The sequence below is a fragment of the Portunus trituberculatus genome, chromosome 41, assembly GCF_017591435.1.
Source record: "Portunus trituberculatus isolate SZX2019 chromosome 41, ASM1759143v1, whole genome shotgun sequence".
Classification (NCBI taxonomy): Eukaryota; Metazoa; Arthropoda; class Malacostraca; order Decapoda; family Portunidae; genus Portunus; species Portunus trituberculatus.
The window spans coordinates 30,253,170-30,268,502 of NC_059295.1; the positions used below are offsets into that span (position 1 = coordinate 30,253,170).

A 15,333-nucleotide genomic window follows, 5' to 3' on the forward strand; every position below is an offset into this window, starting at 1 on the left:
AGACAGCTGGACCCTGAACTCTTACCTCCCCTCCATCATGTGTGTCATTTCCCCTTCCAAGACCCTCGTCTCACCCCTTACCCCACTGCCATGCTTCTCCACCCTCTCTTTATATCATAAGACTGCTATGATCTTTTCAAACACTGTCTTTTCTCACTATCTTCATCATGACAAATATACATCACATAACTCTCACAATAACATTATTACAAAATACTTTTAGAGAGTTATTGTGAGAGGTATAAAGCTGGAGCAGACGAGTAATAATTACTTTACAGTATTACTATCTCACTTCAACACACTAATAACAGTTCAGTTGTAAAACAGCAGATTGTCATGACGCTGCTGATGGCTCCTTCCATACCCTCCTGTACGAGTGAATAATATTTTCTAGAGAAGCAGGGATCTGATGCATTATCATTCTATTATGCTCCAGGAAGTCACCATTGTATACACAATCATGTGTGGAAATTTCATGTCAATCAGTTGAGTGCAAATAGCAAAACAAATATGAAATTATGAAAAATCTTTAGGAGTGAATATCTCATTTTAAACTACAACTAAAATGCAATTTTTTATTTTTATTTTTTATTGGAAATAGGGCCAGCAGGAGGAGCAGTGGGGACAGAAGAGACAAGGGACAACAGGAGTGCAGGTAGAGATGGTGGTAATACTGCTGAACTGAGTTGATCTGCCTGTCCAGTTTTTTTTTTTCTCTCTCCCCACTTTCCTATATCTTGTCTTCCTTTTCTATTGACATTATCAAAAAACTAATTCCAATAAAAAATTGCAATGTCAATAGAAAAGGAAGACAAGATATAGGAAAGTGGGAAAAAAAAAAAAAAAAAAAAAAACTGGGCAGGCAGATCAACTCAGTTCAGCAGTATTACCACCATCTCTACCTGCACTCCTGTTGTCCCTTGTCTCTTCTGTCCCCACTGCTTCTCCTGCTGGCCCTATTTCCAATGCCTATCCTGCTGTGCCTCTCTCACCCCAGTGTCTACTACTGTCCTGTCACTCTCTTCTCCTTTTCCTACTGCTTCCCAAACCTCCCTTGCCTTCTCCTCTGCTTGAAGTTCCATTGTTACCTACGCTTCTTATATTCCTCCTCCCTTTGAGAAGGGAACAAAGCAGCCCCAGACAGGCTCCTCTTAGTAGTGCATTTCATCTTTCTCCCTGTGATCTCTTTGCCCCTGACTGCTGGGACCACTTTTTTGTTATTCCTCCCACCACTCCCTTCTCTTTAACTGCTGTCTCCAAGAACAGATGGGCAAGGTCCATTTCCAGACCCAGCCTGACTGTTCTCACTTTGTCTGGAGTCTGGAGTCGAGTCTCTTTCGGGCCTTGTCTAACTTGTTAGCCTTGTCTGGTGCTCCCTTCTGCTTGATCACTGATGCACGTCTCAATAAGTGTACTGGCACTATCTCTGTCTCTCCCCAGGATTGTCTGGTTGATGACAAGGTCTGGTCAGACTGTGATGCTGACCTGCTTAGTGATTACAATGCTGTCAGCATTCGTCACTACACCTTGTCTCCGCCGGGTAGGCGGAAGGCCCTCAGCAATGTTGCCTGAATTTCTTTCCAACATCACAAACTTCTCCTTAAGTCTACGTTCGGGATGACTTGTTTACCACCTAGCCTTAAGTTGCTGCCTCTCGCCAGTGCTGAAACTGTTGGCACTTTGGCCACCCTGAGCATCACTGCCGCTCTGCTCTTTGCTGCCTGTTTTGTAGCCATGGCCACGTCTGTGAAAATTACCCTGCTCCTACCCAATGTTGTTGCAATTGTGGTGGCCCTCAGAATGCTCTCTATCGCAGCTGCCCAATGTATAAGTTACTGCCGAGGTCACTGGTATCTGCTTGTGTGACACCCTTACATTGTGTGTGATGCCCATCAGGAAGCCCTTCACCATCTTCTCTTCCTACCTCTGTGCCCTGCTCTAATTCTTTCTTTGTTCCCGATTCTCATGCTCCCTCCTGTGCTTCTGCCCTTTCCTCTCCGGACCTCCCAGTGCTCCCACCTTACCAAACCACTGCCATCCTGCAGCTTTGGCCTCCCTTCCACCCCCAGTCTCCTCTCCTGTTTCTGCCTTACCATATACCTCGGAGTATAAGGTGACTGAGTATATACAACTACCCCCAATTTTTTTTTAGGGAAAAGTTTATATTTTGAGCTATTACCATTGTATAAAGTGACCCCCTTAATGGTGAAGGGAACTGCTGCTCACATGGTTGGCCAAAGGTAATAGAATGCATCATTGACAGGCTGTAATATGAAGGGCTTGTGTGGCAGTCAGTTGCCTTACTGAAGTACGTTAGTATCATGGCAAAATTTACTATCCGTTCTGTACAGTTCCAGGTGTTTCTTAGCTCCAAAATGGCAGGAACGTGCATTACTTTCTTTTCTTGATGACTATTAATTGCTAGAGGTTTATTGCTGGCACCTTGCCTCTGGGTAGCTGTTCTAGGTACAGGGTGTGGGCTTCACTTTTCTAAAGATCACAGGCTCACCTTCATTATTCTATCTTGAAAAACCGTATGATACCACTTGGTGCTATCACATCCTCCATCAATTTTATTGTGTAGTGAACCACCCTACTACTACTACTACTACTACTATTATTTTTATGTATGGGGAGGATAGATGTAATTTGGTGGCTTTAAACACACAGGGATTGCCTTATATAGGCCTGTTGGCCTCTTGCAGCTTCCCTCTTTTCTCATGGTTCTTATGTAGGAGAGAAGGCCAGCAAAGGGCAACACAATGTAGAAAAAAAAAAGTAAGTTCCACTTGATGCTGGTTCTCTAAAAGATAAGAAGGGTCATCCAAAATTAGGGAGCAACTACAGTGGAGACTCAATACTCAAGCATCTAGATACTTGAACTTTTCAATAGTTGAAAGCAAAAGTTCGATTTAACACTAAAAAAAATATATGATAGTCAAAATGTCCACACATGTGGTTGTAAACAAAGGCTTCCTAGTATCTTCCTTTCCCCATCTGCCAGTTGTGACTTGTGCTGCTGTGGCCATGAGAATAACATTCTCCTGCATTCAATCTGTGGTTTTTCATTTATAAACTTACATTAACACCAAACGCTTATTAGTGATGAAAATATCTGGTAATCAAACCGCTGCACATTTGCTCATATACAAAGTTCTGTCATCTCCCTTCTTGCATATATTATTACGAACCATTATTAGCACTCCTCTCCATTTACACTTCCTGTCCCTTCTCTAGCTATTATATCCCTCTTCTTTAAAGGTAACATGGATCTCCTCTTAGTTTTGTTTCTACAAATGCACATTACATCTGGTCTTTTTCTTTCAAATAATCTCTAACCTCCAACATGCTGGATAACAACCAGTCTATATTAGTATAAGTCACTCTTAATTTCTTACCTCTGCCATGACCTCCTTCTTCCATAGATACCACTTCTTGAGTCTCATCTAGAACACTACAATAGAAATTTTTTTTCTTGATGTCCATCCTTTTTATGTTTTTTTCCTTTGCTTAATTTCTTAGTGCTTTCTCCTTATCCCTCTCTTCGAGGTTCATATCTCTTTTCATCCATATATCCTTAAATTAAGTATCATTGGCCAGCTTCCCTTTTCTTATCATAATTTCCTCCACCACCACCTGCGATCTCATACTCACTTTCATTGGTCTATTACTCCCTTCATCATAAATTCCTTCACTGCCACCTGTGATCTCATTCTCACTTTCATTGGTTTATTACTCCTTTCACTAAATCTTCCCAACCTAATCACTTCCTCCACCTCCTGGTCTAACTCCTCTGTGCTGTCCTGGACCTGTTTGATAATAGTTTTTGCCAATTCTCTCTCCTCATGCTCTCTCATGAACTTTTTTTTTTTTTTTTCCCTTCATCCCAAAAATTATATATTTCCTCATCCACTGATACGTATCTCTCACTAGATCTTTCTCCTTAATTACTTGTATAAAAGTGTCCTGTCTTTTCCTGAATTTGCCTCCATCCTACCTCTGAAAATTTAACTGTTTCCTCTAACTGTTCGTTTCCATGCACTTTGTCCTCCCCATCCTGCACCTTTTTCTGTAGGCTCCTTAAGGAGTCTTTGTAGTCGTAACATGTAGCCAGCCTTTAGTATGTCATTTTGTTTCTTTACCTCTTCCATCTCCTCCTTCATCTCTTGATTTATTTCCCCTTACTTTCTCACGTCCCTCTAACCGCACTTTTAGTTCCGTGTTTTCTTTTATCAATTTGTCTTGTTTTTCCATCATACTCTACTTCATCTCCCTTTCCATGTTTATCAGCCTCCTCATATTGCCTTTTTCCTCTCTAAATCGAGAAAAGTCCTTGTCTGTATTATCATCACTCAATCTCCTCAGTCCAACAGGTGTTTCGATAAATTTCAGGTTTTCACAACATGGTATTTGTTTTGGTCCTGCACGTTTTGCCGCCCCACATAGCTCCGCCCCTCTCTCCATTTTTTCATTCTATACAGTATCCGAATCTTATTTATTTTGGAGGCAGGAGAACCCTATGGTCCCCTACCCCCCTCTGTACATGAGTCTAGGTCAGGCTCCACACCCGCTGAAATGTTTTCCCTGGGAGCTGTTTTTGCACGTCTTGTCAGTGCGAGAGAGAGAGAGAGAGAGAGAGAGAGAGAGAGAGAGAGAGAGAGAGAGAGAGAGAGAGAGAGAGAGAGAGAGAGAGAGAGAGAGAGAGAGAGAGAGAATTATATGTTTATGTCAGACATTAGATAAGTTACCATTTGTGAGCCTATGCTGTAATTCAGAAAAGCATTTTTTTTTCTCATTAATCATGCAAAGTGGCAGGCAGTATTGTGTGGGTTGGATCTGTTGTAACTAGGCTATGCAACACTTTTGATGAATGCCTTGCTTTTGGAACATGGCTGCATGGCAGTGACATCCTGTAAAAGATAAGAGCTTCTCACCTATGAGATCCGTCATGGACCAGCACATTGTAGAATGGCTGCTTAGTCTTGTACTGGAGGTGGTCAACACCCATCCGTCGCACCCAGTCAGCTGGCATTTTACACTCCTGCAAATTTATTATAAGGTAGAATTTTATTTACTTTTTTCTACAGGGGAGTTGTCAGTCAAACCTGAAAGACAAGTTAGTGAAGTAAAATAAGAGATGTTAACCAAGTGACTGTCTGAATTCAAGTATTACATGTAATTCTGCATTACAAGGAATTCCAGACAATATCAATTCCGGCAGCTCCTCTAAGTCTTCAAAATGTTATTGTTCATTTATAAGAATACTCTTCATTATGGAACACAAAACTTGGATATTTCACTCACCTTATCCCATCCAAATATGACACAGGAATAATTATATCGTTTGTGCTGCATGACAAGACCAGTGGCAAAAGCAATTTCTGTACTCCTGCTATTGGGGATGATTGGTTTGGGCATGTCACTTTCACTCTTGATGATTTGCTGGCAGTCTGAGAGCATCTCTTCCAATATAGTTGAGGGATTCTGCTTTAGTAGCTGCTGACACCCAGCAACAATGCGATCGTAATGGATTTCTAGTGTGTAGTAGATTCTGTAATATTTTTTATTAAGATTTTTTTTACAATGTTGAATCATAATCTCCATTTAAATAAAAATATATAGTAATGATAGAATTAACTGGACAGTAATATAGAATGACAAAAACAAAAATATGTGATATTGGTGTAAGAGATGATCTGGGATGCATTAACGTCTTTGCCATAAGGCCGTTTTCGCTACTCCACCCTCCCTGCAATACAAGCCCTACCACTATAGTTTTCCAAATCTAAACGCGTTTTTTTTGGCGTGTCTCCTTAGGGAATAGCAGACCTTCCACTGCTGCCACGTTTTACCCAGAATTTGAATGGCCAAGTGTGTGACCTGACCCATCTCTCACTTATCGCTCTCTCCCTTCCTCTCTCTCTCTCTCTCTCTCTCTCTCTCTCTCTCTCTCTCTCTCTCTCCATGACAATCCTTCCTGATGCCTATATTCAATTTACATCCTTAAATTTGCAGTGTGTGTGTGTGTGCGTTTTTTTTCTCTTGTCCATAATTTTATCATTGCCTTCCAAAGATAATAAAATACAAGCTATCTTGTGTGTGTATGAGAGAGAGAGAGAGAGAGAGAGAGAGAGAGAGAGAGAGAGAGAGAGAGAGAGAGAGAGAGAGAGAGAGATTTTGCATGGTGTTATCGCACTCCAGGGTTATTTCTGCTTGACAGGTTACACTGTGGCTAGGGGAGAAATTTTTGATAAGGCAATAATTTTACTCTCAAAAGTCATACCAAGCTGAAAAGTACATCATTGCACTCAGAATTACAAACAAAAATGATTTAGGTATTTATAATTTAAACTGTCTTCTGGCATTTTCTATGTTTACTATTTTTACCTCGGAATTTGGTGAAGGACTATTTTTTACCTCGGAATTTGGTGAAGGAAAATAATTTGACCATCTGGAAAGTATCACTGATAATACATATGCTAGACCCTTTAAACTTACCTCAACAGAAGTTCCTGCACACTGTGGTCTGAGGGCATGAGAAGACTCATGAGCTCAGTGGCTGGGCAGTACAGTTCCATATGGTCTGAGATGTTGGCTTGCATCTGTGCTACATTCATAATGTTCCTGATCATTCTCTGGAACACTTGCAAAGGCCCACAGGCAGAGAGTAGCCTCTCATCCTCATTTATAAGTAGAGGTACTTCAGCCAGGACTTCCTTGGGGGTGAAGTGACGGCCCTTGTCGAAGGCATCAATGAACTTGTACTGTGTTGTTCTGGTGGTGGAAAGAATAATGTAATTCTTTTTCCATTATTAAATTTCCCAAATTATATTGGAACCTCCTTGATGGAAGCCTTACTATGAATGAGGAAGATCAAAAAATGTCAACAAACAAAGACACTTTGAATGCCATGATATTATTATTATTATTATTATTTTATCTTATTTATTCATTTTTTTGGCAAGTTAAGCCTGGTGTCAGTATTACAGATACAAAAAATTATCAAAGATTTCTTTATCTTCTATGAGAATACAAGCCTTCCACTTAAACAGTGAGGTTTACCATGTCTGTTATGTGCTGAATTCCACTTACCCAGGTATTTTCCACCTCACAAGAAAATGGGATGGAAAGTTGACAGGCTCAAGACGAATGCCCAGTCGGTGGCAGACAGCCATGTATACAATGCTGAGAGTAATGGGTATTCCCTTCCTGGAGCTGAGCACCTCATTAATAAGGGAATTTTTCAGACTGTAGTAATCATCACTATTTCCTGCAAATTTCATCTGAAAATCAAAGGCATAATTTTAAAAAACACAAGAATGAACAAATATTCAATGATGTAAGACTTAAAAGCATCTATTCCTGAGGCTACAATTCTTAGCTTTTGTTCAATTGTCTGCATTTTTCTCTTTATGTATGAATATGGAAATAAACTGCATACTGTATATATTCATGTCTAAGACAACATGAATCATCCTAAAGACAAAAAAAGTAGGTTGTACTATACACAGATATGAAAGCAATGACCTGAAAATTTTATGCAAAATACAATTGTAAACAAGAAACAATCTTATATTACAACTTTTGGAGAAGTTTAACACAGTAAAACTGGAATCCACTTTGAGAAAATATGGCAGGTTTTAAAGTCTGATACAAAACTCATTAAATGTCCTTCTTTGCTTGCTTGCAGCAAAACAGATCTTAATGGTGAATATTTCATAATTTCTCAGTGAGCCTGTAGGCTGTCAGGGTCAAGAACATCCACATTGTGATGTGTATCCAGAGAAGTATGTTCCAGTAACTTCTGCACATTGAGAGATACAGGTGTTGAGTTGTTTGAGGGCATTTTTTTGCAGTTCCAACATGATTGCAAAATTGTGTCACCTTCGATGTTACTGACAAAATAGCCTTATACCTGGCATCTGTATGGGTGAATATAGATGTAGCCTCCAAATTGTGTGAAGCTGAAGAGATGGCCAGTGAAGCGACATGGATATGTTGGCAGGGAATAGCTGGTGATGCAACTGTAGCCTGTGAAATGGCATTAGATGATGTGTCCAGTGCATCAGAAGAGTGGAGAGGAACAGATGGTGCAAGTGGGCCAACTGTAGCACTTATCATCTGAAGAAATGCCAAAAACTGGTCGTTCTCCTAGTTTTTTTGTAATGAAGCCGTCACTCCTCTGCCTCCTGTAGGTAATGCACTAAGGAATATAGATTGCTTTTGTTGAGCTGCAAGTCAGAATCAGCAGTGGTGGGTTTGAATGGTGGCAAGAGTAGTGAGAATGAGGGCTGCTAGGTGAGAGTGTGATGAGGGTTTGCTCATGTTCCTCATGTGGATCAGTGAGGAGGCAGTGTTCTGTACCCTTTGCTGGTGAGTAGTCTACCGAGACATCAGGACTTGAAGGACGTGCTAATGTGTAAGTGTGAGGCAGGTAATGCCTAAAACAACAGAAATTAATGACAATTTCCTTGTTAAAATACAATGAAATGTGACTGTAAATGTGTAGGATGGGCATGTGTGGCTGAAATAACAAGAGAAGTGGGAGGCAAACCTGTTAAGGCCCATGAACACCTTGCACAATAATACTGCCTGGTGAGGCATGGCCAATGATGAAGCAACCCAAGTGTATTATACATTAGTGCAACAAGCATCAGTCCCCATTCATCTTTGATGAGGAGAGGATGTCTGCCCCCATAAAAAAAACGTTTGAATTATTTCCAAACTTTTATTTCTGATGTTTTTCATCTTAAATTCCTTACTTTTTTACATTCCATATGCAAGGATGTTCCCACAGAATTTCTATGACATGCAGTGTGGCATTCTTGGTTCATTCAAATTTAGTTGGTGTAACAGCCAGTACATAAGTGAACATCCACTCGATCCCCTTGTCTGGTGCAACACTGAGCTGCCTCACTCAATCACAGACACCTTCATAAGTAGTGTGGTGTTGCACGCTGTGCAAAAAGTTTTTACCCCTAGTGTATATGGGCCTTTATGGATACATTACATCAACTAATGTCAGGTAGTCAAAACTCGAGCCATTGAGCACTGACTGGTGATTTTGCTCAATGGATACTCAAGCAATTTGATGATTTGCCTATCAACAATGCCAGTGGATCGACATGCCTGCTGATCATGCCCGCTCATCTGGACAGGCCTTAAGGTGGTCTTGGAGAAGTGAACAGAAACAAAAATGACACATTAAAACATGGACAGATTTTGTATCAAACTTAGTAGCAACATACCTGAGGTTTTATATAACTAAACAAACATACCTGATTAAACAAAACATCATTGATGCACTTCATTAGTTGATTACACCTCTCTTGGTCCCACTTTGATTCAGGAAGAATTTCGCTTGAAGGAACCAGAGGGGAGGCAATGGCTGGATGGTTGGGCACAGTTGTACGCAACTTACTGCGGCATGCTTCAGCTATTTGATCTAACTCAGCAACCATCTGCAACCAATTGATGCATGAAAAGAATTCTACCAGTAACTGCATGTATTTATAAAAATAGTCAAGTATGTAGATAACTTTGGGATCCTTTAACTTTTTCAATATTCTTCTCTTGCATTTGTCTACTAATTTTCTACACACACACATATATACAGTACAGATCATGTGAGCAACATGAGAAGGCCAGTAAGGTCGGGTCATGCATGCACTCTGGTGTATTCACGGCTGGACGATGGAGCAGCAAAGGAGCATATGAGTCAGGAGGCAGTGGCGTAGTGGATAAGATGGTGAGCATGGGATCAGGCAGACATCCACACGTAGGTTTGAATCCCACCACATACCACTTTGAAGCTATGCCATTTGTCGAGTGGTTTAAAGTTACCTCCATGTCACCATGATACCCAGGTTCTAGGTGGTGATATGGGCCCTAATATGGGTACCACTATAAACAAAATTACCTGCGCCACTAATGGGTGGAAGCTTAACAGCGCTTCCCACATATACTCGTCAAGTATGCCTATAGGCGCTATAAGCCAAAAAAAAAAAAAAAAAAAAAAACAGCGTCTGCTGTCACATGAAGTACTCATGTGACACTGTTAAGTTAGTAATAAAGGAAATCTGGTACTTGTCTCTTATTATACATCACCCACAATTATTATAATTTTTTTGTTATAGGGGAAAAGTGACCAAGGAAAAAAAAAAAAAAAAAAAAAAAATAGCCACTCAGTTTCCAGTCCCCTTACAGGTTGAACAAGGTTAGCCAAAAGACAAGGATAAATATCCTGAAACCTCCCTCATAAATGAAGTCAAGTCATAAGTTGAAAATACACACACAGGAAGGGAGTTCCAGAGTTTACCAGAGAAAGGTATGAATGATTGAGAGTACTGTTTAATTCTTGCATTAGAGAATTGGACAGAATAGGGGTGAGAGGAAGCAGAAAGCCTTGTGCAGCAAGGCTGCTGGAGGAGGGGAGGCATGCAGTTAACAAGATCAGACGAGCAGCAGTTAGCATGAAAATAGTAGTAGAAGATAGCGAGAGATGCAACATTCTGCTGGTGGGAAAGAGGCTGATGATAGTCTGTCAGAGTTAGCATGAAAATAGTACAAGATAGCAAGAGATGCAACATTCTGCTGGTGGGAAAGAGGCTAATGATAGTCTGTCAGGAGAGGAATTCATGAGATTAAAAGCTTTTGATTCTATCATATCTAACAGAACTGTATGAGTTGAACCCCCTATACATGGGTGGATGAGACCCTTGTACAGAGTTAGCAGTTGGGGAGGTAAGAAGACCTGGCGAAGATGCCTCAGAACGCCTAAATTCATAAAGCTATTTTAGCAAGAGATCAGATGTGAAATTTCCAGTTTAGATTATGAGTAAAGGAAAAACTGAGGATATTCAGTGTAGAAGGGTGGAACACTTGAGTGTCATTAAAGAAGTGGGGATAGTTGTCTGGAAGATTATGTCCAGTTGATAGAAGAACTGGGTTTTTGAAGCATTAAACACTATTAAGTTTTCTCTGCCCTATTCATAAATCTTGGAAGGATCTGAAGTCAGGCATTCTGTGGCATCCCTACATGATCTGTTGACTTCCTAAACGGTTGGTCGTCTCTGAATAGACGTGGAAAGGTGGTATCATCAGCATAAGAATGTATAGGGCAAGAAATTTGGTTAAGGGGAGCGTCCGGTTTAGATTGGTGTCATATCTCCAGTAAATATGCATAAAACACTGATTTTTAAGTTGTGAAGTATTGGGAACATGTACATCAATATTAGACATTCATCTCCATTTTAGTCCACAACCTTGCCATGCAATTATAATTGCAACTAAAACTTATGAGTGTTATTTTGACGTTATTATTTGCTCCATAACCTTCATTTTCCTGTAGCAAACACACATTATAATATGAAATGTTTCCACGTTGTTAGATTTCTTATTTCATCTTTTGTTTTTGCTTTGTGAATTTTTTTTCAAACTTTTTTTTTAACTTCTTTTGACCAAAAAATATTAATACAAAATTACAGATCACATATATATAAAAATTGCGATGTGAATTGAAAGAAGAAGTACTCTTCTCCTTTTTAGTTTTTGTTTCATTGAAATCAAGCTAAAATTGGCTTTAAAATACATTTTAGAAGGGGAATAACTTATGTTTTGAGATACAGGCCGATAAAGTTTATCGATTGATCTCGATCCTGTTATAACACACTAGGAAGTTTATTCAGGTTTACTATGTTCTTTTTTATTATCTACAATCTCATAATACAATTAGATGTATTTCTAAGCACATCAGGGTCCTAGTCCCATCCTGTCAATGATATGTTGGTCGTGAAAATGCTTTTCTTACAATGTCCAGCTCTCACTTTTTCTAGTTGTGATGTGTTCTTGAAGTTGCATGTTATACAGTGCATAGTTATGGTGTTCTTGTATACATCAGGCTCAAAACTGTATTCAAAGGCAGGATCTGGGCATGAATAACGAGAGGAAAGAAGATTTTTCAGTCTCCTTTTTGTCAGCATGACAAGCTTGTCATCACTTTCCACATCTTCATTTCCTTTCTCAATATTTAGTAGAAGAGCTTCTCTAATTGTGAGTAACGAGGCCTTTTCTTTTTCATTTCCTTGTCTTTGTTCTGCATGAGATGTGGTGGGCTGTGGTGTGGCGGTGGTGAGGGTGGTGGTGGTGGTGGTGGGTGACGTAAGGATATGTACTGGAGCATTTGAGGTCTCAGGTTCAACATGCTCTTTTTATTCTTTGAGCTTCCATACTCATATTCCAGGCATCCTTCCTCTGCTCATTCCTCTTAGACACCTGTCCCATGGTTGAAAGTAGGTGAAAAGCAGGATGCAGTAAATAAATTACGTGATGTTTAGCAGAGTGAAGGGCGGGTAGAGAGAGACGCAGCAACAACCTCTATGATAGCTTTCCCCTTAGTGAGTTAAGCTGGTGCCTTGGTTGACACCACCCATAGATTTTGTGTTGCTGTATCATGTCCACCATAAAGTTAAGATTTTTGCCTTTTTTTTTCGTAATTTTTGAGGGAAAATATATATATATATATATATATATATAGGCAACCCCCGTTTAACGAAGGTTCACACAACGAAATTTCGCTACAATGAAGGTTTCATTTTACTACCATCTGCTCGTTTAACGAAGTTTTATCCAGGTAATTTTTTTCCAAATTTGAAAGCCCCACCATATCACGCAAGCTGACAGGCTTTTGAATACACCAGGAGCTGCTGGTACTAAGGTCTGCCTCAGGAAAAATCCTGGGACACCTATAGAATAAAGATCAAGATCAAGCCTCTCGTGGACAACGCGCGCAACACTCACTCCCCAGTCAAAACATAACAGCCTCAGCAGCAGCTAGTCTTCCCTAGCTCAACTTACCACCAAAACGCCCTGCAATTGGCCTAGTGTTCGTAAGAAGACCAGGAAGTCTCTTACTCTCCAAATGAAGCTAGATATTATTCACAGACATGAGAGGCCAGAAAACTATAGCAGTGCTGGCCACTATCTTGACTCCATATTATACTGTCTCTATTTTCAAGTCAGCAGACTCTATTAAGGAGGCTGGTGAGACCGTATCTTTCTTGCAAGCTAAAAGAACCACCTGAACTCTTGACTCTACAATGGATAAAATGGAAAGCCTTGTGGAAATGTGGTACATAAGTTTTGTATGCAGTACAATGATGCGCACTTTGTTTACATTCCACAGGTTGCCGGTTAGTGTCTTTCACGTTTCACTCTTCCTCCCTTCATAAAGTTCAAGATCATCAACATTATAAAGTTACATACATACATACATTAGTGTACATTATAATGACTTAAATTAAACTACCTAAATGTTTAACTTCATAATTCTTACTTTCATTAAACCTTTTACTGTACTATGATGCACTCTCGCTTTGCTTACTCTCAATGGAAGTTCAAATCAGGGGTTAAACTTGTTATAATCGGTTTGCTTAATGAAGTTTCGCTTAACAAAGTGTTTTTAGGAACGTAACCCCTTCGTTAAACGGGGGTTGCCTGTATATATATATATATATATATATATATATATATATATATATATATATATATATATATATATATATATATATATATATATAATAGGAGGGACCCCATCAGGTCCACAAGCCTTCTGAGGGTTTAGGCTAGAGAAGGGATGGAAAACATCGAGAAGAATTTTAATTGAGAGCATGAAATAATCACAAGGAGGAGAGGGAGAGACAAGTCCAAAATCATGCAAGGTAGAGTTGTTAGCAAAGGTTTAAGAGAAAAGTTCAGCTATAGTGAGAGAAGAGAATTGCAGTGGTGCCATCAGGATGAAATAAAGGAGGGAAAGATGAAGAAGTAAAGTAACTGGAGATGTTTTTTTGGTCAGATGCCAGAGGTCTCGGGGGGGAATTGGAGTTTGAAAGATTTTGACATTTTCTACTTATGAGAGAGTTTGGCAAGTTAAAGAACAGACTTGGCATGATTCTGAGCAGAAATATAAAGTGCATGAGATTCAGGTGATGGAAGGCTCAAGTACCTTTACTTATGCAACCTCTTTATCATGTATAGCACAAGAACAGGCCGTGTTAAACCAAGGTTCAAGTTGCGAAAAAGAATGAGGAATGTACACCTCCATGCCAGACATTATCACTTCTGTATTTAGCACAGAGAGGTGGGTCTCAACACAGAAACAGTAATCATTCCAAGGAAAATTGGCATAAAATCTCCTCAGGTCCCCCAACTAGCAGAGGCAAACACCAGAGGCATCACCTTGGGGGGTCCTGGGGAGATATTGGAGAAACAGGACAAGATACAGATATGAGATTGTGATTGGAGGAGCCTCTAATAGAGAAGAGAGGTTAACAGCTCAAGCAGTATGATTAGAGGTAAGGAAAAAGTAATGAATGTTGGGTGTATCTCCAAGACGATCAGGAATACGAGTAGTGTGTTGCTATTCGACCTCGCTGGGAGTAAATTATTGTTTCAGTAGGTGTCTACTACCTACTTGTCTTTTATTACACATCACCTACAATTAATTAGTCTTTTATATATTCATTCACTGAATCAACATTCTAGTACATCATAAAAAGTAATCTATGCCAAATCTAAACTAATACTAATCTTGGAATGTAATGATTAGCAAATTTATTTCTCTAAATTCAGGTCACAAGGTTAAATCCCTGGTACAATGTGGCAGACTTAGAGCGTGTCCATGTGATCAAACACTGTCTTTCAAACAATTATTGTGAACATATAAGGCACAGCAGAATGATGTCATAAGTGCTGAAACAAGGGAAGAAGTGGCAACAAATGGTGGTACCAGATGATGTTATATACCATAGTTTTTATTCCATACATCAGTCAACAACAAGCAGAAAATGTTCAAAGCTGATTTCTGTTGGCAACACAAATTTTTACGTGTGGGTTAGGGTGGGCTAAGGAGACGGGATCGATACCAGTGTCTAGTGCAGTACAGGCAACCCCCGCTTAACGAAGGTTCACACAATGAAATTTCGCTACAACGAAGGTTTCATTTTACTACCATCTCCTCGTTCAACGAACACCAAACTCGCTAAACAAAGTTTTATCCAGGTAATTCTTTCCAAGTTTGAAAGCCCCGCTGTATCACGCAAGCCGACAGGCTTTTGAATACACCAGCGCCTCTCGTGGACAACACGCACATCACTCACTCCCCCTGTTCAAAACAATAACAGCGTCAGCAGTAGCTCGTCTTCCCTCGCTCAACTTACCACCAAAAGGCTCTGCAATGTCGCTTAGTGTTGCTAAGAAGACCAGGAAGTCTCTTACTCTCGAAGTGAAGCTGGATATTATTCATAGACACGAGAGAGGCGAGAAAACTAATAGCAT

General features: G+C 39.9%; 1 protein-coding gene across 4 annotated transcripts in view; it reads right to left on the reverse strand.

The window, feature by feature from the left end:
* The window catches only part of LOC123516995 (F-box only protein 21-like), a 38,507-nt gene that overhangs the window by 9,693 nt on the left and 13,481 nt on the right, over nucleotides 1–15,333 (reverse strand). For 3 of the 4 annotated variants that reach the window (XM_045276800.1, XM_045276797.1, XM_045276798.1), the window contains 5 exons: nucleotides 9,279–9,461; nucleotides 7,093–7,283; nucleotides 6,499–6,774; nucleotides 5,305–5,551; nucleotides 4,935–5,041 (listed from right to left, as the gene is read on the reverse strand). In XM_045276800.1, the coding sequence (XP_045132735.1) occupies nucleotides 4,935–5,041; nucleotides 5,305–5,551; nucleotides 6,499–6,774; nucleotides 7,093–7,283; nucleotides 9,279–9,461 (1,004 nt within the window). The remainder of the gene's footprint in view (nucleotides 1–4,934; nucleotides 5,042–5,304; nucleotides 5,552–6,498; nucleotides 6,775–7,092; nucleotides 7,284–9,278; nucleotides 9,462–15,333) is intronic. The other variant, XM_045276799.1, reaches the window with a different exon arrangement.